The sequence below is a fragment of the Eurosta solidaginis genome, chromosome 4, assembly GCF_040869045.1.
Source record: "Eurosta solidaginis isolate ZX-2024a chromosome 4, ASM4086904v1, whole genome shotgun sequence".
Classification (NCBI taxonomy): Eukaryota; Metazoa; Arthropoda; class Insecta; order Diptera; family Tephritidae; genus Eurosta; species Eurosta solidaginis.
Window position 1 is genome coordinate 114,629,693 of NC_090322.1, and position 23,923 is coordinate 114,653,615.

Below are 23,923 nucleotides of genomic sequence, written 5' to 3' on the forward strand. Positions count from 1 at the left end.
CATTTGTCGGAACCGGCCGGATCGGACCACTATAGCATATATCCGCCATACCACCGATTTTTCAGAAAAAGAAGATTTTTGTAATATCTTACTCAATTTAACAGATTGGAGCTTCAAACTTAACCATGGGCTTTCGTATATTGCACATATTGTTATCTGAAAAAATGGACGAGATCGGTCGTATATATAGCATATATCCCCCACAACCCATTTTTCAGATAAGAAACTTTTTGTAACTACTACCCCATTTTAAGAGCTTCAAATTTCAACGAATGCTTACGTATATAGCATATATTGTTGTCTGAAAAAAGGGATCGGTGGTGTATATAGTATACATATATCTCATACAACCGATTGTTCAGATAAGAAACTTTTCGCAATTTCTTGTTTTTATATTTATTTTTCTTTGAAAAAATCATAGAGATCAGCGGTATATATATTATATACCGCATATAAACTGTCGTCTTTGCCCCTTTTTTACGGCTAGAAGCTTCAAATTTCATCAAATACTTACGTATACGTCATATATTGTTGAAATACGTGATTCGTAGTCATAGTTTTTACATGCAGACCACAAAAAACGTCAAACTTTGCATCCTTACACAAAGTACCTACCAATTTTTTTATACCTTTATATTAAGTCGCTTTCATGTTTGTCCCCTCATTTCCATACGAATTTTTGACCCACGGAAAAGTCTTTTTCAGTAACTTCCCGTTGAGATGGACACTTGATACTTAGAACATAGTTCAGATCTGAGAGACATTACAATGCAAGTGAAAAAAATCCGGTAGATGGCGCACGGATCGAGATATACAGAAAATTAATTTTAAAATGTAAATTTTGCGATCGACTTTTAACTAACTTCTCGGTGATCCAGAGACTTGAAACTTAGCATATAGTTTGCGAGTCGATGGCACTACAATTCGTGGAAAACAAAATGCCGCCGGGTGGCAGACGAATCGAGATAAACGAAAATCCCTGAAAATCTCTGAAAAAACGCAGGGAATCTTGCAATCGATTTTTGAGTAACTTCCCGGTGAGCTGGAGATATGAAACTTGAGCCGTAAGTCAGAACCCGGTGACAATGCAATGTTTATCAAACAAATTCCGCTAGGTGGCGCATGCATCGAGATATTAGGAAAATTAATTTTACTTTGGGAATCTTTCAATCCATTTTTAACTAACTTCCCGGTTACCCAGGGACTTGTAACTTAGCACATAGTTCGAGACCCGGTGACAATACAATTTATAGAAAACAAAATTCCGCTAGGTGTCGCGCTAAGTGAGACAACTACAAATCCTTGAAAAACGAGGGGAATTTTGCAATCGATTTTTGAGTAACTTCCCGGTGAGCTGGAGATATGAAACTTGTGCCGTATGTCACAATCCGGTGACAACGCAATATTTTATCAAAAAAATTCCGCTAGATGGCGCATGGATCGAAATATTAGGAAAATTAATTGTAATTTGGGAATCTTTCAATCCATTTTTAACTAACTTCCCGGTTACCTAGACTTGTAACTTAGCACATAGTTTGAGACTCGGTGACAATGCAATTTAAGAAAACAAAATTCCGCTAGGTGGCGTGCTAAGTGAGATAACTACAAATCGTTGAAAAACGAGGGGAATCTTGCAATCGATGTTTGAGTAACTTTCCGGTGAGCTGGAGATATTAAACTTGTGTCGTATGTCAGAACCCAGTGACAACCCAATATTTGATCAAAAAAATTTCGCTATGTGGCGCATGGATCGAGATATTAAGAAAATTTATTTTGGTTTGGGAATTTTTCAATCCATATTTAACTAACTTCCCGGTGACATAGAGACTTGAAACTCGGCACACAGTTCGAGGCTTGGTGACAATATAATCTACAGGAAACAAAAATCCGCTAGGTGGCGCGCTATGCGAGATAACTACAAATCCTTGAAAAACGAGGAGAACTTTGCAATCGGTTTTTGAGTAACTTCCCAGTGAGCTGGAGATATGAAACTTGAGCCGTGAGTCAGAACCCGGTAACGATGCAATATTTTATCAAAAAAATTCCGCTAAGTGGCGCATGGATCGAGATATTAGGAAAATTAATTTTAATTAGGGAATCTTTCAATCCATTTTTAACTAACTTCCCGATTATCTAGAGACTTGTAACTCAGCACAGAGTTCGAGACCCGGTGACAATACAATTTATAGAAAACAAAGTCCGCTAGGTGGCGTTGTAATTGAGATAACTACAAATCCCTGAAAAATGAGGGAAATCTGGCGATCGATTTTTGAGTAACTTGCCGGTGAGCTAGAGACTTGGAACTTGGGCCGTTGGTCAGAACCCGGTGACAATGCAACACTTGATCAAAAAAATCCGCTAGGTTGCACGAGGATCGAGATAGTAAGAAAACAAATTTTAATTTGAGAATTTTTCAATCCATTTTTAACTAACTTCCCGGTTACCTAGAGACTTGAAACTTGGCACTTAGTTAGAGGCCTGGTGACAATACAACATATAGGAAACAAAGTTCCACTAGGTGGCGCGCTAGTCAAGATAACTGCAAATCCTTCAAAAACGGGGGGAATCTTACGATCGATTTTCCAGTAACTTCCCGATGAGCTAGGGACATGAAATTTGGGCCGTAAGTCAGAACCCGGGGACAATGCAATATTTTATCAAAAAAAATTCCGCTAGGTGGCGCATGGATCGAGATATTGAGAAAACTAGTTTTAAATTGGGAATTTTGCAATCTAGAGACTTGAAGCCTGAAATATAGTTTAAAACTCGGCGACAGTGCAATGTTTGATCAAAAAATTTGAGCTGCGTAACGCACAAGTCGAACTATTTAGAAGATTATGCCATACCTACATGGCTAGCCTCCTGAGTGTTGCAGGCGTTGTAGGGTTCCACCTCGTTGAAGGCCCAACTCAATGCACGTTTAGGCGTACGCGACTTTCACCACGATTCTTTTAGACTTTCAAGGGTATGCGAATTTCACCACGATTTTCAGCTGTGCAAATTAAGTAGCTGACAAACGAGGTGCAATTCTCTTGTTATGATGCGAGGTGGAATTCTGTTGTTTTCGCCAGTGTTGTCAGCGAAAATTCCTCTAATTCTCTTAAATCTTGCTATTTTGAACAAATAAATAAAGATAAGAATTTTCACTTAGGAATTACTTAAATTACTAATCAAAGTTGAAATTGCCTTTTTGTAGGCAGTACTGAAAAATTGAAAATAAAAAGATGATAAAAAAATTTTAAGGACTACCTTTATATAAATGGATAAAAATAGAAGACAATTTTTCCTTTAATACGGACATAGTCTTGTTGAATTTTGACTAAAAAACTTTAACAATAGCTCTTGTAAAAGAATTTTGGGATTTAAAATTATAGGTATGTACATCTGTTCTCTATATATTTCTTATCTTATACAGTCGATTTGGAGATTACGAATGGTATAAGATTATTGTTCATCGCAATTCATGAAAGGTATGAAGTCTTCGGCACAGCCGAAGACAGTCCCGTTGTTACTTGTTTTTAATTTAAATAGCCACACAAACATTCGTACTAAAAACAGAGCTGGGGAAGTTGGGATTACTTATGATTACGACTCCCGTAATCGCAGTAGTCGTAATCATACATTTTATAATTACGATTACTGTAATTGTAATCCTCGAAATTCTACGATTACGATTACTGTATTCGTAATCTGTTTTTTTATGATTACTAAAATTTAACGATTACAATCACAGTAATCGTAATCCTATAAGCTTAATGATTACAAATGCAGTAATTGTAATCATTAAAATTAAGATTACGAATACTTTACTCTTAATTTTTTATATCTACATGGTTGTAGACTGACCTTCTAGTTTAATTTGTAATAAGGACTAGGATATCGAGTTTTTTTTTTTTGAATAGGATAAATTACAAAAATCACTAGTCACTTGTAGATGCTGAATATGAAACACTGCAGAGAATATACTTATATTATTGAACTTTGCATTTATATACTTTAAAAGATGTTTTAAAATCATATATACGACAATACGTACTTATATATATTTGTATGTATAAGACGTTCAAATGTTAATAAGGAAAAAAATTCCAGGAAGCAACTATTCTGCTTCTTTTTTTTTAGTGTATGTAGATGAGGTTGAATACCAAGTTAATAAGAATACCAACGATGACTCACCACTCAAGCCAAATTGCCCAACAACTCCAAAATTTGAACGATCCAGAAACTGGCGGAGACATTTGGAAAAAGTACCTTCTGTTGAAAACAACTTCGTTGCACTACAACACACCACTAACTTCATCTGCCACAGTAGAGCATTTTTTTCCTTTGCTGGAGTAGTAAATAACAAAAGACGTCATGCTTTATCTGTCGCCACTTTCGAAAAATCAGTCTTGCTTAAGCAAATATGGATTTTTTTGTATAATAAAATAATTTAAAAAAATTTAAGTTAAACGGTTTTATTGAAAACAATACTTACATTTAGTAATAATAATATTAAAAGCTAGAAAATAATTAGGTAGGTCCTAGGTACTAGTCATCACATTCCTCATCAATCTAGGGCGTTGATTAGAAAACTAAATAAAAGCCTTGGGCGCGTGAAATTTCTGAAAATGTGATGCGTAAGCTGATTAAGATTCAGTTGGTATTACTTATGACTATCAATAGAAATTTTAAATAAATAAAAATTTTTTAAATTATTTTATTTTCAAGTTTTTAGTCTTTATTTAATTGCCTATTATTTTTCTTTTTATTTAGTTCATTTAGTGACTCATTATTACAAGGACTCCTTCCTGACGATTTTGTTACAATCTAAGTCCTCAGTACATAATCCTTCCAAAGGCTTTATTCGACTCAGCGCCACGTAGGCTTGTCTCTCCTCGAGCTCCAAAATATTTTGATGTCACTTCTACCGGACTGTATGTAATATTTGATCCAAATATGAGTCAAGTTGGACCACAAATACGATATTTTTTAATATCTCGATTCTTTCGTCACCTGGGGGCGATTTTTTTTCATATGTCGCTTTCTATTCATGTATGTAATATGCGTTCCAAATATGAGCCAAATCGGATACGATTTTTTGAAATATTTATTATTATTGCATTGCCATCGGGTTCTGAACTATATTCCAAGTTTCAAGCTTGTAGCGTATCGGGAAGTTACTTAAATTTTAATTACAAAATTCGTTCCCAACGGCCGGCCGGCCTGCTGGCCTGTGAAATCAAGCTAAATAAAACCGTTTACAAATGATTCTAAGCTAAGGCCTTACGTTTATGTAATATTCTATTAGACTTTCAATTTTTTAACTAAACTTTCATCTTGATTAAAAATATTGCTTGGAGAAAATCAAATTTATAAAAAAAAATTTTAAACATCTTTTCACTCATACCAATTATACCTGCACAGAGTTTACTTCACGATTCAAGGTATTTCTTTCTGCACAATGATATCATAAAATCGTAGTCAAAATTTTCATGATTACGATTATTGTAATCGTAAAAAATATGATTACAATTACAATTATTTGAGCATACAGTAATCGTAATCGTAAAAAATATGATTACAATTACAGTAATCGTAATCGTTAAGGATCTGTTATAGTAATCGTAGTCATAAGTATTACGATTACGATTACAGTAATCGCAATCATAAAATGTGTAGTATAACAACTACTATAATCGTAATTTGAAAAATGCCTGATTACGATCAATGCAATATCGTATAAATGTGGGGACTACAATAACAGTAATCGTAATTGAAATGTAATCGTAATCGTAAGCTCCCCAGCTCTGGCTGAAAAATCCAGTAGAAAAATTGGTCATTGGTTGAATAGTGCACGGTTGAGATTTTTTCTAAGATTTAAAACTTTTTGGTTTTTATATTTTTTATTTTTTTTTATTTACTGCAAAATATATATTAGTAAAATAAGATCTAAAATCTTTTAGATGAGATAATGATAATGGCAATGATAATAACAGAAGGTTATCTAGGTCCGAAAAAAATGTTACGCTTTTACAAAAAGTAGTTAAAACGGAAAGCAGCCGTTTCCTTCTTAACCATTACGGCTATCCAAATAAAACCCATGTGCAACTACTCATAGATGTTACATCCAACGAAATATGTGCCTATTTTTGAAAAAGCCATATAATCGTTTGAGCATACTGTGGTTCACTTGTTCACAAGAAAGGCGAGGGCCGAACCTGTTTTATTACAGCCAAAAAACAGTATGACGAACACAGTAATAACAACACAAAGGTAATTGCTGATCTGTCCCGTCTTCTCATTAATTACCAAAATGTTCGTGGTTCACGATCAAAACTTGTTCCATTCTTCCTTAATTCTTTCAACCTTTCTGCACAAGTTGTAGCTTTTACGGAGACCTGGCTAAAGCCTGATAATTGCAATTCTGAGGTTTTTTCAAATAAATAAGCTGTTTACCGGCGTGATCGCATCCTAGAGCGGAAGGTGTCCTTATTGCTGTTGAATCTAACCTATTATCTGAGTTGATTTCGCTGGGCAATATCTCTCATATCGAATTCAGAGCAGTTAGGCTTTCATTCGGTAGCTATAGCGTAATTGTTTGCTGTTCGTATATACCAGCTCGTTCGGATATGGATGTTTATGCTAATCATAGCTCGGCCATCTGCAACTTGCATTCGCAGTTGGGAGATAACGATCGACTTGTTGTTATTGGTGACTTTAACTTGCCAACAGTTAAAAATAAAAAAATAAATGTAAGGCGCGATAACCTCCGAAGAGATCTAAGGCCGAGCTTCTCTTCCAATTTGCGCCGTGCTCCTCTTGATTTTCCCTACAAATTGGCCGGACGGGACCTACATGTTTTATGCCGACTCCGAACGGTATCTGCAAGGCAGATGAGTTTTCACTGAGCTTTTTATGGCAGAAATACACCCGGAGCGCTTGCCAAACACTGCCGAGGGGCGACCCCGCTTAGAAAAATTTTCTTCTAATTTAAAAACCTTATTTCTAAAATTTTGATGTTGCTTTGCCCGGGGTGCGAACCCAGGGCATACGGTGTGGTAGGCGGAGCACGCTACCATCACACCACGGTGGACGCCACCAACAGTTAGTTGGGTTAATATAAGTGATGCAAACTTTTTAACTCCCACTGCTCAACATGAGTTTCTCATTTGCTTGTTAGACTCATCTCTTTTACAGATTAATAATGTTCCAAATAGTGGAAATAAAATGCTGGATGTAGTATTTGTGGATGGCTCGGTGGGTACTGCCCTTACGCAAATCCCACCTTTATCCCTTCCAGAAGACCCTCTTCACCCTACGCTAGAGATATCACTTGATATCAGCCTACCCCGTAGGATTCAAGTACAGTCTCGTCCCCGATCTAGATGCTTCTACAAAGCCAGTTTCATTATGCTCAATGATCTGTTGGCTTCCCATGATTGGTCAGATCTCTATGCTTGCACTGATGTCGATTCGGCAATCTCTATATTTTACAGTACGCTTGATGGCTTCTTTGATACCTGCATTCCTACTCGCTATACCCTATGTTCGAATAAGCCCCCTTGGTTTTCAAGGCAACTTATCAGACTTAATAACATTAAATCTAAGCTTTATAAGAGATTCAAGAAATCTGGAGCATCTGCAGACCTCTCTAAATATCTAATAGCTCGTTCTAAATTTCACCGTCTTAATCAGCTTTGTTATAAAAATTACTTGAGTTGTTGTAAAGCCCAATTTTTTAAAAATCCAAAAAAGTTTTACAGTTTCGTAAATTCAAAGCGGAAAACTTCTGGGTATCCTTCCTCATTAACCTTTGGATGTAAAAAAGCTTGCACTGATGACGACGTTGCTGAACTATTTTCTTAGTTCTTTAAGTCCACGTATTCATCCAGTGGTTTTCATTCCGGTCAATACCCCTATCGCTTAGATAGTTCGAAATCCATTAAGAATCCTGCTATTGATAGTAATATTGTTCTTCAGAGTCTTCAATCTTTGAAGCCCACCTTTTGTCCGGGACCGGACGGTGTTCCTAGTTGCGTGCTTAAGTACTGCGCCGAAAACATGTATGAGCCTATTTTAAATTTATTTGAGCTATCTCTGGGATCTGCGTCACTTCCGCCACTTTGGAAACAGTCTTTTATTATACCCCTGCATAAAAAAGGTAGTAGGTCAAAAGTTGAAAACTACAGGGGTATTGCTAATCTTTCAGCCATTCCTAAAGTCTTTGAACATATTGCTTCCAGTCAACTCCAATATCAGTGTTCTAGTCTTTTGTCTCCATGCCAACACGGTTTCATTCATCAAAGGTCAACCACAAATTTGCTTGTATTCACCTCTATAGTTATGGAGGGATTTTTAGCGCACAAGCAGACGGATGTCATCTACACGGACTTCAGCAAAACATTTCATACCGTCAACCATGAGTTACTTATTCATAAGCTTGATTTACTAGGCTTTCCGTTTCACCTATTAATGTGGCTGAAAAGCTATCTTTCTAACCGGACCCAAAAAGTCCTGTTCAAGTGCAATCTGTCGGAATCGTTCGGAATTTCCTCCAGTGTACCCCAGGAAAGTCATCTAGGCCCTTTGCTCTTTATCCTTTTCATTAATGACTTGCCACAGACAATATTATATTCCTATACTATAATGTATGCGGATGATGTAAAACTTTGCTACACTTACTGTCCTACCGATTTGAGTTCCTTGGATCTTCTTCAGGCCGACTTGGACTCGTTCCAATGTTGGTGCACAACAAATTTAATAGCTTTAAATTGTCCTAAATGTAAGCATATGCCATTTAACCGAGTGAAGCCAGCATTGAAACCTTATGTAATAGATGGTACCCCTTGGGGCGTATATCTATTGCAAATGATGTAGGTGTCCTTGTTGATCTGAAATTGAATTTTAACATGCATATTTCATCTATTGCCAACAAAGCGTTGGGTTTACTTGAATTTGTTAAAAGATGGGCTAAATAGTTCGATGATCCGTACCTCACTAAGGTTCTTTACACATCGCTGGTTCGTCCAATACTCGAGTATTGCTCACACGTTTGGTCCCCTGTTTCTCAAAAGCATATAAAGCGTCTTGAGTCAATTTATTTAATTTGCCGGCATTTATTTCTTCCGTAAAAAACAGGCACTATCTCGTTGAAGGATGGAGGAACATTTATCAACATGTATCATTAAGAAGGAACAAGACAGTACTGTGTTGATTGGAATCTGGTGTATTCCAACAACATTAAAAACATACTTTTTCATGAGTCACTGACCGGAATCGTATGCATTCCGGCAGTATAATCTTATGGGTCAGACATTGAGCTGATTGGAATCCGCTGCATTCCAACAACAAAGGTCATGTTACTTTTTTATGCCTTGTGATGGCGTATCCTCATTACACTACTCTTAGCACTGCTGGATTCCCATGACATGCTGATTGGAATCTTGTTGCATTCCAACAGCAAGATTGGAATCCACTGCATTCTGAAGTCATGCTGAGCGGAATCTGATGCATTCCGCCAGTATAAGATCTCGGTATAAGATCTCTGCTCATATTTCTTATTATTATTATACTCTGAAATTAATGTGGAATGTTCAATAATATATCTTTGTTTGTACTATAGCATTGTTGAAATCTCGATATATCTTAAATTTTAACTTTTGAGTTGTATATTTATATATCTTTTATACTATGCAGTCGACTATAGTTTGTCGCCGACTTTAAATAATAAATAAAAAAATAAATAAATAAATAAAAAAGTAAAACGTTTTAGATTTTTGACTTCATTAGCCATTCAATAAAGCAATAATGAAATGATTAGGAATTCGTATTTTGTATGGAAGATTCAGTTTAATAAGGGCTTTTATGTAGAAAACTTTACTAATTATTGCATCAACGCTCTGTGTAAAATTGGTATCAGACTAACATCACCTTAAATTAATCAGATATACTACGCTGCCCTAGGGGAAATATAACCGTTTTACACCATGATGGAGCAATACAGGTGGCGGGCGGAAATCAGCTGATTGGTAATTTTTCATCTGATTTGATATATAAACGTCTGGGGCAGTACGACTTTGACCATAAACCAAGGAGTTACAGAAACAAAATAAATGGAATGTGTGCGTTTTATTGCATGAGTATTGCCATGTTGTATGGTACCACCAGGATTCAAACAAACAAACATTGATAAGAGGAATGGGAGTTATTGTGTACAAAGCAAGTGTGGCATCTTATCCCTCAACTACTTCACAGGATGTTCCAGATGGCACCTTTTTAGCGTAGGGTGATAGAAAGATACTCGTATACAGGATGAGATCACGATAGTCATTTTAAAAATCAGGGATCGGTTCTATTCGTTGTTCTGACTTCTATCCTAAAGGTATTACACTTGTCCTATCCATTATAATGGAAGTTTACTTCGCATTTTATAGAACGCGACTCCAACCCCTGATACAATCAAAGTTAAGTGCAATCTGACAAATAAATAAAAAATCACAGAAAGCTCAGCGAAGTGAAGGGATGTTTTATATCACTCTTCTACCTAATAGATATTTATTGCTTCTAGGTACATTATAAAAGGTACAGAACTGCGAGCGAGGTTATATTTTGAAAAAATTTATGAAAAATGTTGATTCAAATTAATGAAAATAGAAATTTGTTTATGGTTACTAGAAATATTCCTCAATTCAAAAAATGTATTTTAAGAAAGTTTTATCCTATTTTTTTAGGTAAGTAATTTTTTCGGAGTGTAGAATGTGACTAGAAATTAAAATCAAAAAATTAATTCAAGTGCTAAGTCACGAATAAAACACCTCAGGTACAGTTGAAGCTGAGGTCTCACAATTTAGACAACTAAGTGGCGAGGCAATATGTCGCCAAAATATCGCTGGGGTCTAAGAATGTTTCGTATGTACATAAATACATTCATGTATAGATCAAACCAAAGCGGTAATGACCAGATAAGAGGTATAAGGTATAAAATTTCAACTTAAATTTTAAAGCATTCACACTATTCGAGCTATTTTGTGGCGGATTTTCAATCTTCTAAAAGTTTACAAGCATTTTGAATACTGGACTGAACTTCCAACCTAGTAAGAGATTGAGACGGACATGCATAAAAGATTTAAGTACAAAACCGAAAAGTTTTAAATTGATTTAAAACATTTTCATTTTCAAAATATTACTTCACTGTCCTTCTATAAAATATTGCGCTTTCTTACCCTTTAGTAGAACGAAAGCCAGACCTTCTTTCGGAAGCAAAGCCTTGTGATTTCCATTTACTATTTGCAGCTATATAGAAGTCATTCACAGTCTCAAAACTGTGTCTTTTTAGGGTTGTTAACTTATTCTAAAAGTATGTGGTTGCTATTTTGACGCCGTTGTCGCACTGATTTTCCCTTAAGAGTGTCTATTTCCTCCTTCATGCTTTACTGTAGAAACTAAATTGCATCTTTGCATCTCCTCAGTAGACCCTTCACTTGTATTGATCCATTAGATCCAAAAACGTTGAAATTTTATTGAATATTCAGTAAAGAAGCAAAACTGGCCGTTTTTGGATAGAAAGGCGCAACTTCCCGCTATCCGTATGTCCACCGTGATGCTTTCAATTTGAGAAAATTCATATACTCAAGTCCCTATCAAACGTTTGTTTTCAACTCTTAGGCCCGGTTTTTCAGTAGTTGGTTAAGCTAAGCTTAAACTAAGATTGCTTAAACTTTCGTCAAATTTAAACTCCAGTTAAACTACTCAACAGGTTTTCAATTACAGTTTAAGGCCGCCTTTGGGGTATGCTTTTTTGTGCGGCAACATTGGTATTTTTATTATCTAGATAATTTGTAGATACGGCAACAGCGGGATTTTGCTTACCCAACAAACATGGAAAAAAATTCTCCAGCGAAATTATATATATAGTTCCGGGAGTGATATCCAACATCATTATTTAATTATTCTTTAACCATATAGTTCTCCAGTTGATATCCAACTTCATTCTCCAATCACTATCCAACCTTTGAGAAGTTTTGTAAAATTAAAAGTTTTCGAGTTGATCTCCAACGTCATTAATATATTCCAAATAATATCCTAATTTCGAGAGATCTTGAGAAATGTACAGTTCTCAAATGAACATTCAACACATCTCTCCAGTTGATATCCTACATTGCATATCGAGTTGAGGTGGAGTTGAAAAAATCTCCAAGGTGGTTCTACCAAAACCAACAGCTGTTTATTGTGAGAAATAAACACCTGGTTGATAGCAGTAATGAAGCGTAAGTAATCAAAAATGATGGTAGCGTGCTCTGCCTACCACACCGAAGATCCTGGGTTCACGCCCCGGGCAAAGCAACATAAAATTTTTAGAAACAAGGTTTTTCAATTAGTAGAAAGTTTTTCTAAGCGGGGTTGCCCCTCGGCAGTGTTTGGCAAGCACTCAGTTTGTATTTCTGCCAAGGAAAGCTCTCAGTGAAAAGTTATCTGCCTTGCAGATGCTGTTCGCATGCAACAAGTAGGTCCCGTCCCGCAAATTTGTAGGAAAAATTAAAAGGAGCACGACGCAAATTGGAAGAGAAGCTCGGCCTAAAATCTCTCCGGAGTTTAGCGTGTCACATTTATTTATTTTTTTAATTATATATATTTCATTTTATTTTCGTGAAAGTACTGTAGTATCGAAGCTTACTTTTGAGTCCAGTTAAAGAACCAAAAGTTGTTAATTAAATTATTTCAACTTAAGTAATAGCATTTTTTGTTTTATAAAAAATGTCCTCTTTTGCTGAGTACGCTATGATTCTCGAGTTGAGCTACTGAGATTTTAGAAGTATGCCTAGTTATCAACATCAGCTCTAATGGCTCAAGGCCAAATGCTTTTTGGGTATATTCGACGCCATTTCGAACGAACTAAAATAAACCTCATCGAATGATGTTGAGGGATCGAATCTAAACTTGCGTCAACCGGCTGAGACTATATTGTCACGGAAATTAGCATCGCTAAATTATACCATCACTAAGGCGATGCTAAGGCCACGATAAGCAGCATTTACGTCAATAATCAAATCATGTATACACATATATAAGGCAGCCGAAAGATGTCACACACAGATGCATTTACTTATACGCCTATGTGCGCGCGAGAGACTGTAAACTACAAACATTCACATCAATAATTCAATCATTATGTATCTACATAAACGAATAAATAATTGCGTCTACACATATGTACGTATACGAGCAGCGGAGCGGCAATGCACAAACACATGCATATATCTTATCTGAGTTGTCACAAGAGAGAGCAATAATTTGTGCACGTAGTTGTGGCTGGCGATTTTGTAGCCGAAATTAACTAGTACGTTCTGGAAATCGAAGAGCCTAGAAGTATGCAGCGTAAACTATAAAAGCGGGGCAGGCGAGTAAGAAGTAATTCAGTTTGAGTTGAGCAATCAATCAGTTATTGATTAAGCACGCGATCTGGCGGCCAATAGTAGAGTTTAATTTGAGTTATCAATCAGTTTGGTTATTAATCCAGCGAGTAGCAAAGTATAAGTGTTATTGTGAAGTACTTTAATAAAGGCCATTTTTCCATTTTTCAATATTCGAGTTATTTATTCAACAGTTTAGCGATACGAACTTAGCAGAGGATTGCAAATAAGAGGATTTGCAAGCAAATTTCGTTACAATATACATCTGCACTGAGTGCGTACATCACGTTTTTCAGCTATGCCCCGATTGCTCACATTTGATCATAAGCAGAACCGTGTGACTACTTCAAAGGACTGTTTGCTGTTGTTTAGCCGTAATGGTGGATCAGCAGCACAATAAGAAAGTAACCCCCGTTCTTTTTTTTTAGAACTCAGGGGATAACATTTCCAACACCTTGCAGGGAATATAACAATCGCCGACGAACCATGTTTAGGGCTTTTAGATAGATTTGATATTGCACGATATACCATGAGAAAAATTCCGGAAATGGTCTACGAGCTGGCATCTCATCCCGTAAATTCTTCTGTCTAAGCGGCCCCGTATATTTCCTTTTTCCAAACAAGCAGAATTTGCTAGACAACAAGATATTCGGGCAGTTAAAAAGGTCATCACTGAAACAAAAGCATATTTTGAGGGCCTTAAGAAACTCTATTAATTGGAAGGACTTAAAATTCTAAAAAACGCATATTGAGCTAACGTGAGACAAAGTTAAAATAAAAAACTCAAAAAATTATCAAACAGCCCTCTTAATTAAAACTTTATTTTTATAAACCAGTAAGGTGTGCTTGAATAAAATATTGTAATATCTGTAACTATTTTGGCGCGAATCGATTCGGAGTCATCTAGCATAGAACCATATTCTCATAACTATAGCAAAATTGTCCTTGCTATTAAAACTTTATATGCTTTAAAATACATATTAAATTGGGGAAAATAATAAGCTGGAGTTTTATTTGAAAAGTATATGTACATAATTATGGTTTAACTATGCTAAAAGAAGACGGTAAGAGAAGCGACGTACTTTTATAATACTTAATCACCCTTATCGCGAAGTTCACGCGAAAAGTGTTCGCCTTCACTTCTTTTGTTCGGGTGAACTTTTTCCTCCTATCGGCAATTTCGGGCGAACAAAAGTTCACTTAGAAACAGCTGATGCTCTATTGTGAATTGGCAGTGAACAAATAATTTACTTACAATTGTGTAAATTTTGTATCCAAGCATATATTTCCTTAAAATACAACAAAAATAGAAATAAACAAGTAAGGAAGGCTAAGTTCGGGTGTAACCGAACATTACCTACTCAGTTGAGAGCTGTGGACACAAAGTAAGGGGAAATCACCATTTTGTAAAAAGAACCTAGGGTAACCCTGGAATGCGTTTGTATGACATGTGTATCAAATGGAAGGTATTAAAGAGTATTTTAAAAGGAAGTGGGCCATAGTTCTATAGATGGACGCCATTTAGGGATATCGCCATAAAGGTGGACCAGGCCTGACTCTAGAATTTGTTTGTACGATATGGGTATCAAATGAAAGGTGTTAATGAGTATTTTAAAAGGGAGAGGGCCTTAGTTCTATAGGTGGATGCCTTTTCGTGTTCGAAAAAGATTTCACCTTATCGGCAACTCCTTGTTCGGGCGAAATGAACAGCGGGGAAGCCCGAATTTGTTCACTTATATTTTACGGGCGAACGAGAGGAAAACTAAATGGAATTAATTTTTTGTTTTGAAATTTTATACTCTTATAATTATATGTAGTTTTATTATTAGAAATAAATCAATAAATAATGCACAATCGTAATCTGAGCGGAAGAAAGTGAAATTCCTGTATTGCTAAGTATGTAAATTCTATTTTTTCACAACTTATCAGTCGGCCAAGTTATCCATTGTGAACAAAGCAACGGTTCCAAAATGTTGATCACCTCACGGAAACAAGATTACCTAAGACCCACTTCATGGTCCTTTCCAACGCCTTTCCGTATGCGAAAAAACAAAGACAAGTACTCAACTTTACAATTGGTGGAACTCCAAATTTTTGCTTCAATGGTGGCAAGAAGTTGGTAAGAATAACTAGCAAATATTAGAATGCCATCCTGTTTAGCCTGTAATATTGGCGAAAGCTAATTGAAAAAAATTTACTTGTTATTCAAAAGTGCTGAAAATAGTAATTTTTAGCTTACAGTGAATCATTTAGCCCCAAAGGGTTAGAACTGTCCCTTAATTGCCTCCGAATCGCTTTCACATAAGTGCGCCCTGCGCTCAATCAATACCAACCTAAATGCAAAACTAAAAATTATTTTATTAATTTTTTATTAATATTTTTGTTGTATTTTAAGGAAATATATGCTTGGTTACAAAATTTACACAATTGTAAGTAAATTATTTGTTCACTGCCAATTCGCAATAGAGCATCAGCTGTTTCGAAGTGAACTTTTGTTCGCCAGAAATTGCCGATAGGCAGAAAAAGTTCACCCGAACAAAAGAAGTGAAGGCAAACACTTTTCCGCGTGAACTTCGCGATAAGGGTGATTGATTTATTTCTAATATTAAAAGTACATATAATTATAAGAGTATCAAATTTCAAAACAAAAAATTATTTACATATTGTTTTCCTCTCGTTCGCCTGTAAAATATAAGTGAACAAATTTGGGTTTCCCCGCTGTTCATTTCGCCCGAACAAAGAGTTGTCGATAAGGTGAAATCTTTTTCGAACACGAAAAATTGTTTCGCTACCCTCTGCGATAGGGTGAACGAAAACTGTGAATATTTTCGGGTGAAAATAAGACTCGCGATAAGGGTGAATATTTGAAGTATGTATGAACTTAAATCAATGTTTACTACAACAACACAAACATCACTATATGTGACGCTCCGCGAGAAAAGGACCACAACTGGAATGCCGTTGATTTCATACGGCAGATATAGTGGGTCGTGTGCGCAAACTTTTGCAGGATGGCCCGTCGACTGTCCACTTTTACTGCTCATAACTAAGACCCGGATTTTAGTGCGAGTTTAACTACAGTTAAAGTTTATGTTATCGAACAAATTGGCAAGGTTGAAGTCTAGTCAACTTTAACTGGAGTTTAAACTTGCAGTGATAAACAGGGCACAAAAGTAATAAAGATATCGATTTCCGCATTTTCAAAGTTTCCTTTGTAACGTTTATAATAAATCGTAAAAAAAAACAAAACTTAGTTCTTTCGAGCTAGGGGTCTTTTCTCGCGGAGCGTCACAGTCTAATTGTTGTTCGGGTAAAAGCGGGTAATTATACTTAGACTTTTTTCAGAAATGAGCATCTTAAAAGTCGTCTGCTTATTCCAGACAAAGAAAAAGGTATAACTTAGTTTCATGTATTGATGGTAATATTTATTTTAATTATAAAAAAATTAGGCATCGTACAATAATATTCTTCGTTTTTCATTTTACAGAATGTCTTTTGTGCCGACTTAGCCATAAGCATACCTAATAATCAAGGGCTGGATAATGTGTATTATCGCATCGATTACAGTCCTCCGTATGGGGATCCGGCGCCAAACACCTCAATACCATCGCGTGAGATCGGTGAGGAGATTCAGTTCTCTCATGCTCTGCCCGGAACCAGGTACAATTTTTGGCTGTACTACACAAACTATACACATCCCGACATTCTGTCGTGGACAGTGACAATTACCACCGGTGAGTATCATTATCAGTGTATCATGGTGGAATCACCAGGTGAAGTAAATAAAAAAAAAGACAGAAGATGTACACTATCAGAACGGGAGGGATGTATTTTCAATGGTCAGAAGAGGGTACAATTTTTACAAGCTTTGAATAAATTGGAGTAGATAAATTAATACCTTGCTACGAAAGCCATTACAGAACATGCAAAAGGGGATAAACAGGACCAGAGTGAGCTTATATTAATTTTGGCTTCGAATAAAAATAAAAAATTTAAACTGTGATGAGCAGTAAAATTCAATAATGCATCTGAGGTGAACTGACCTCAACTTCAACTGCAGTGGAATCTTTCTTCGATAAAACCGGACATAAACGGGAGATGTGTTATCCATTATTTAGTTGAACTGTAGTAACTTTGCGCACTTAAGTGGGTTTCGGATTTGATGAAAACTTTTCCAGTCACACTTGGAAGTGATCGTAATACTTTTAAATGTGTTTCCATCCCTAAAAATCCATTGTTCTTTCCATCTGATCTGTTGATTTGTCGTTGAGAGTCGGAAGTAAAATATATGCCCTTCTAATATACATATCATACAAACTTGATCAGAAGATCCCTCAAAATCTCTTGTCAGTTGAATTCATGATGTGTTACTAATGTTACCAAGTTATTATTTACTAAAATATGTCAGGGGATATAATAGCAGTCGGCCTAGAAGATGCTGATCCGATCGATCCGTATTCATACATATTGTTACGAATATTACCAAAACTAAGGGTGCTGCTATCTCTAAGCCGATGCTAAGCAGTGACACGAATTCACATCAATAATTCAATTATTATATATCTACATAAACGAAACAATAATTGCGTCTACACATATGTACCATGTACGTATACGAGCAGCGGAGAGTCAATGCACAAACACATGCATATATCTGAGATACTCCTGAAAGTATGGAATGAGAAAAACTATAAAATTGTGCAATTGTAGTTACAGCTGAGAAGTTTGAGAGCTGATGGACTAGTAGATTCTGGAAGCGCCTAGAAGATGCGAACGTTGAAAGCAAAGAGTATAAAAGGCAACAAGTGTAGAGGCGCTGGAATTCAGTTTGATTTGAGCTGTCAAGCAGTTTCGACTAAGGCGCTATCTAGCGAGCAGGAGCAGTATTATTTTGAATAGTAGAGTTTCATTTGAGCAATCAATCAGTTTGGTTATTAAGCAAGCTATTCGTTGCACAGTTTGAGTGTTGTTGTGAAGTACTTTAATAAAGGCCATTTTGCATTATTACATATTGGAGTTATTTATTCAACAGTTTAGTGATTCGAACTTAGCAGAGGATTGCAAATAAGAGGATTTGCAAGTAAATTCGTTACAATATATTCCAAATTACAATCCATAACTGTAACATTCATGCCTGTAATTAAATCCAGTAAAGGTCCATCGATATTCAGCTACTAGTTTATGTGAAAAAAATTACTAAAATTACCATATTTGACTCCTGCAAAATGCAAAAAAACAACACTTTTTCGGGGCATCATTGGTGAAAAGTTTTCAGATAGCCGAATGACAGAACAAAGAAGAATTTAGAGCGAGACAATTGACGGCTTAATTCAAGATGGCTCATAAAAACATCGATGTTTTTCCAAGGTTAAATATTAATGTTTTTGACATTTACGAACGATACATCGATGTATTTATCATGTTTTTAATCCAAAGTTTTCGTCATAAAAAATATCTGTCAAGATACTTTTCTACTATCATAAAAATAAATTCGTATCCAAATTCACGATCCTCCCAACAAGCGGTTCGTTCCTTGACTTATTTTTGCAAACGTCCTTAAGAACAAAACATAACACATACATATAAGTTCTGAAATAACATACCTAAATAAAATAAATCAATAACTTGAATAAATCCCTGTGCGCCAACTATATCCATAATATTAAAGCTTTTGAGAGAGTTTCTCATAGTGTCTTAATTAAAAAGTTGAGTTGTTTTGGATTCCATTCCTCTTTTCTCCTATGGGTTAGTTCTTATCTATCCAATCGGCAGTGTGTGGTCGCTTTTGATGGTGTATCCTTTAGTTCCTTTGTGGCAACCTCTGGTGTTCCTCAGGGAAGTATATTAGGACCACTATTTTTCATTTTTTTATTAATGACATTAGTAGTTGTTTTTCATTTTCTAAGTGTTTGTTGTATGCTGACGACTTTAAGATATTCTCAATAATCAAGACACCTTATAATGTTCTAAAGTTGCAAAGTGATATCAATAAATTATATCAGTGGTTTCTGAACTCACGTCTGTCTCTTAATCCGTCTAAATGTTTCCATATGACCTACTCTAAGTCAACTTCATTCTTGCGCACAAGGTATACTATTTCTGATTGCGAACTTCAGTGCGTAAGCGAGATTAAAGGCATTGGTGTCCTCTTTGATAGTAAGTTTTCTTTTAATAGTCATATTAATTATGTAACTTCCAAATCTTACTCCATGCTTGGTTTTGTTAGGCGGAATACCTACAAATTTTCCGATCCTTATACAATCAAACTTTTATGTACCTCGTTTATTAGGTCGCACATTGAATATGCTGTATTTATTTGGAGGCCTTGTACTCAGTTAGCCATAAATAAAATGGAGAGGATACAGACAATTTTTCTAAAGTATGCTCTTCGTCCATTAAACTTTTCAGAACCCATGCCATCCTATTCTTCTCGGCTTATGCTCTTAGGGTTCAAGTCACTTGAGAGTCGGCGATCTATACTCTGTTTAACTTTTGTATACAACGTGAATTAGGGGGTTATTGACTGTCCTGACCTGTTGGAAAGGATTCGCTTTAATGTTCCTCAGCGACTTCTTCGGAATTTCTTTCCTTTCTATGGAGATAACTTCAGAACAAATTATGCTAGTTATGCTCCTGTTAATCGCGCTACTGGTGAGTTCAATGTACTAAGTAAAAAAGTCTTTCTTGATTTTTCGCTTCCAAGAGCCGATTTTTTGATAATTTTGAATTCCGCTTTTTAAGCTGTATATTTTAATTATAATTAAGCTGTATGTAATACTTTCTTATATTTATAGTCTATAAGGATTTTTGTCCAATGACTTATTAATAATAATAACAACAAGGATAGTTGATTTAATGAAATCTTAAGTCTGGTGAAAAAATAAATTTTTGCTATTCGTCCATAAACAATTTTTTCTCCACTCAGAGTTAAGTAAAATTAATAAACAAGAAAAAAATTAATAAAAAAAAATAATAGGAAGTTTTTGTACACATTTTTTTTCCTTTCCTTTGCTTTCCATTCCTTTCATTTTATTTACTCTCTTCTCTTTTCCTTTACGTTCAATTTCTTTCCGTTCTTTTCCTTTCCTTTCGTTTTCTTTCCTGGGCTAAGGAAATAAATATATTTGTTTATTAGTTAATAATCGTAAAAAAAGATAAACTCATCTCTCTTTTCCAGCTCCCGACCCACCCTCAAATCTTTCCGTGCAAGTTCGTAGCGGCAAGAATGCAATCATTTCATGGTCACCGCCAATACAAGGCAATTATTCATCCTTCCGCATCAAAGTTCTTGGTCTTTCAGGTGTTTCCAGCTTTTATAATCGAACATTTGTAGTAAATAGTACATTCCAACACAGCGTCAAAGAGTTGACGCCTGGTGCCACATATCAAGTTCAAGCCTATACTGTCTATGATGGCAAAGAGTCAGTGGCATATACAAGCCGAAATTTTACAACAAGTAAGTCTCGAAACAAAGACCAGCTGAGGCCTAATAAATGCTATTATTAATATTATTTTGGGTTTAATGGTTAAATCTTTTTAAAACACAATTCATATTTTGCTTCTGTTTTAAACTTCAAATAAAAATAATAATTTGTTGGTGTTTGTTTAGTTTTAAGTGTTATTTTTTCCATTAATATTTAATATGAACAAATCACTAATGTGACCAAAATATAAAAGAAAATATTTATATTAATGCTGTGTTAACCTTTATACAATCTCTGCTAATACTTACTCATTACGCCAATAAAAGTTAGAAGGCCGCGCCATAAAGAATTGTTGGACATAAAAATTTTGCGAGGTAACCAAATTTACAAAATACGCACTAAATTAATGTGAGAAATTGAATGGCTTATGATTATTCAATATATATATGTATATATATGTATATATGTTAGTTTGGTACTTTTACACTTATATAATACATCCATATATCGGTACTAACTCCTATATGTAAATGAAAATTAAGTACAGTATTCATGAAAATACAACTTTCTTTCATAAGTGTTATATCGATTTCTTTTCTGAAAAAAATTGTTGCCTAAATAAATGGTAAAACCTTAATAGAGTTCCTCCTACCCTTGAAAAGTGTCAACTATAAAAGCGACGTTTTAGTTTTGAGTTTTCACTTAATCTTTGCATTTTTTAATTTGTATAATAATTAAAATTTTTTTTGCAATAATACAGCTGATCGCCAATTAAGTTTATCAAGAATATTACTAGGTGCGTTTATATAACAGCGTGTGTAAATGGATATAATTTTTCTATAAAATGAATATGCTTTAAGGAGTCCCCCTATCAGCAAATATTGCTATCATTTCAAGTTTCTTCGCTAAAAATTTTTGAAGTTGCGAAAATAAATTCTCACGAACAGCTGGTTTGGCAGGGTTACACTGCCACACCGTCATTTTATGCAGGTTATGCGCTTTTGCGTTGCGAGCAGGTAACAATTTTCACAAAAGAACGATTTGGGTTTGCCACATACACTCAGTACCTGCATCAACAATTTTGTACTACCTGGGCCCATGTTTTGGTCGATTTCTCTCGCATTTGAGTATAAGTGTCGAAACAGATGATACCGTCGTATCCAGCACACCGAATACATAGTGTTCAACTACGGCAGTATAGGAATGAAGAACAACATTAAAACAAAAAAAAAAAAATACTTCCTTTATATCAATGGGTCAAAACGCAGTAAAAAATGTGTCCTTAAGCATAGACATAATGTTGTTAAATGTAGGTTTTGAAATTTTTTCAATAGGTTTTGTAACAACTTATCAGAAACAAAACTATAGCTTGAGCCCAATTTTAAATAAAAAAGTACTAACCAACACATACTTCACGGAGCTCGATATATAAAACACTCACTTCCACTGAAAATTTGTTTGAAAGGACAAATAACGGTGCATGAATGTAACAATAGATTACCTTTCACTTCTACTATAAGTTTTTTTATTTGTTGGTAACGACTTTCGTGAATTAACGTAACAATATTTTGTATTCCCAGGTGGGGTTACACTGAAATGATAGCCGTTGGTCGGGAAAAATCCCGAACCAGCTGCCTTGCGAAGCGACACGTTTTTACACATTGCATGCATCAAATAATTTTTAGTCGCACTTCACAAGAATAAAATATTTCTTATGCAATTTTTTATACATTTATCAACCGTATACATGCACACATATAACATTAGCTTACTTGTACATACAGACATGAAAATAAATGTACATGATGGTTCACCGCATCACTCATTCACATCTTTCCCTAATTTTTATTTACTTATCAATAATCCACAAACATTGATCAACAAAACCGAATAGAGCCCAATACACCCGGGAAATTCATTGTATGGTTCCGTAATGAAACTACACTACTTGTGTTGTGGCAACCACCCTATCCGGCCGGCATTTATACACATTACAAGGTATCAATAGAACCACCAGATGCACTGGAAAGTGTATTGTATGTTGAAAAAGAAGGCGAACCACCTGGACCAGCACAGGCGGCTTTTAAAGGACTCGTACCAGGTCGTGCTTATAATATATCTGTGCAAACCATGTCCGAAGATGAAATTTCCCCACCGACTACCGCACAATATCGCACTGTACCACTTCGCCCGCTAAACGTTACATTCGACAAAGATTACATCACATCGAATTCATTTCGTGTTTTGTGGGAAGCGCCAAAAGGCATATCCGAATTTGATAAGTATCAAGTTTCATTGGCAGCGTCACGTCGCCAGTCAACTGTATCACGAACAAATGATCTTGTAGCTTATTTCGATTTTCGTGACATTACCGAACCGGGTAAAACATTTAATGTGATTGTTAAAACCGTTTCGGGTAAAGTGACGTCTTGGCCTGCGTCAGGCGATGTAACATTACGTCCACTTCCGGTGCACAACTTGCGCTCTTTCCATGATGACACAACAAGTACGATGCGCATCACATGGGACCCCGATCCTGCGAGTACACAAGACGAATATCGTATTGCGTAAGAATATTAAAATAAATGTCTTGATTTTTAATGTTATCAATAGCTAATCTTTATTAATATCTTTCTCAGTTACCACGAATTAGAGACCTTTAATGGTGACACCAGCACTTTTACCACCGATCGGACCAGCACTCATTTGGAAAGTTTACTCCCAGGGAGGAACTATTCTCTTTCTGTGCAGGCAGTCTCGAAAAAAATGGAATCGAATGAAACTTCTGTATTCGTTGTGACACGGCCATCATCACCCATCATTGAGGATCTAAAGAGTATACGTACAGGTCTTAATATCAGTTGGAAGAGTGATGTGAACTCCAAACAAGAGAAATATGAATTACTTTATTCACGCAATGGCACTTCTGAAGTTCGCACTATTGATACAAAGGAGTCACGTTTGGTTATTACTAATTTGCATGCTGGCGCCGGGTATGAGGTGAAAGTTTTTGCCGTCAGTCATGGATTGAGAAGTGAACCGCATGCATATTTCCAAGCAGTTTGTAAGTATTCTTCTTAAAATTTTAATAAATGATATAGTAATTAA

General features: G+C 35.6%; 1 protein-coding gene across 2 annotated transcripts in view; it reads left to right on the forward strand.

The window, feature by feature from the left end:
- The window catches only part of LOC137250160 (tyrosine-protein phosphatase 10D-like), a 332,713-nt gene that overhangs the window by 261,900 nt on the left and 46,890 nt on the right, over positions 1 to 23,923 (forward strand). For both annotated transcript variants that reach the window (XM_067782531.1, XM_067782530.1), the window contains exons 2-5: positions 16,879 to 17,125; positions 20,569 to 20,847; positions 22,710 to 23,382; positions 23,455 to 23,879. In XM_067782531.1, coding sequence (XP_067638632.1) covers positions 16,879 to 17,125; positions 20,569 to 20,847; positions 22,710 to 23,382; positions 23,455 to 23,879 — 1,624 coding nt within the window. The remainder of the gene's footprint in view (positions 1 to 16,878; positions 17,126 to 20,568; positions 20,848 to 22,709; positions 23,383 to 23,454; positions 23,880 to 23,923) is intronic.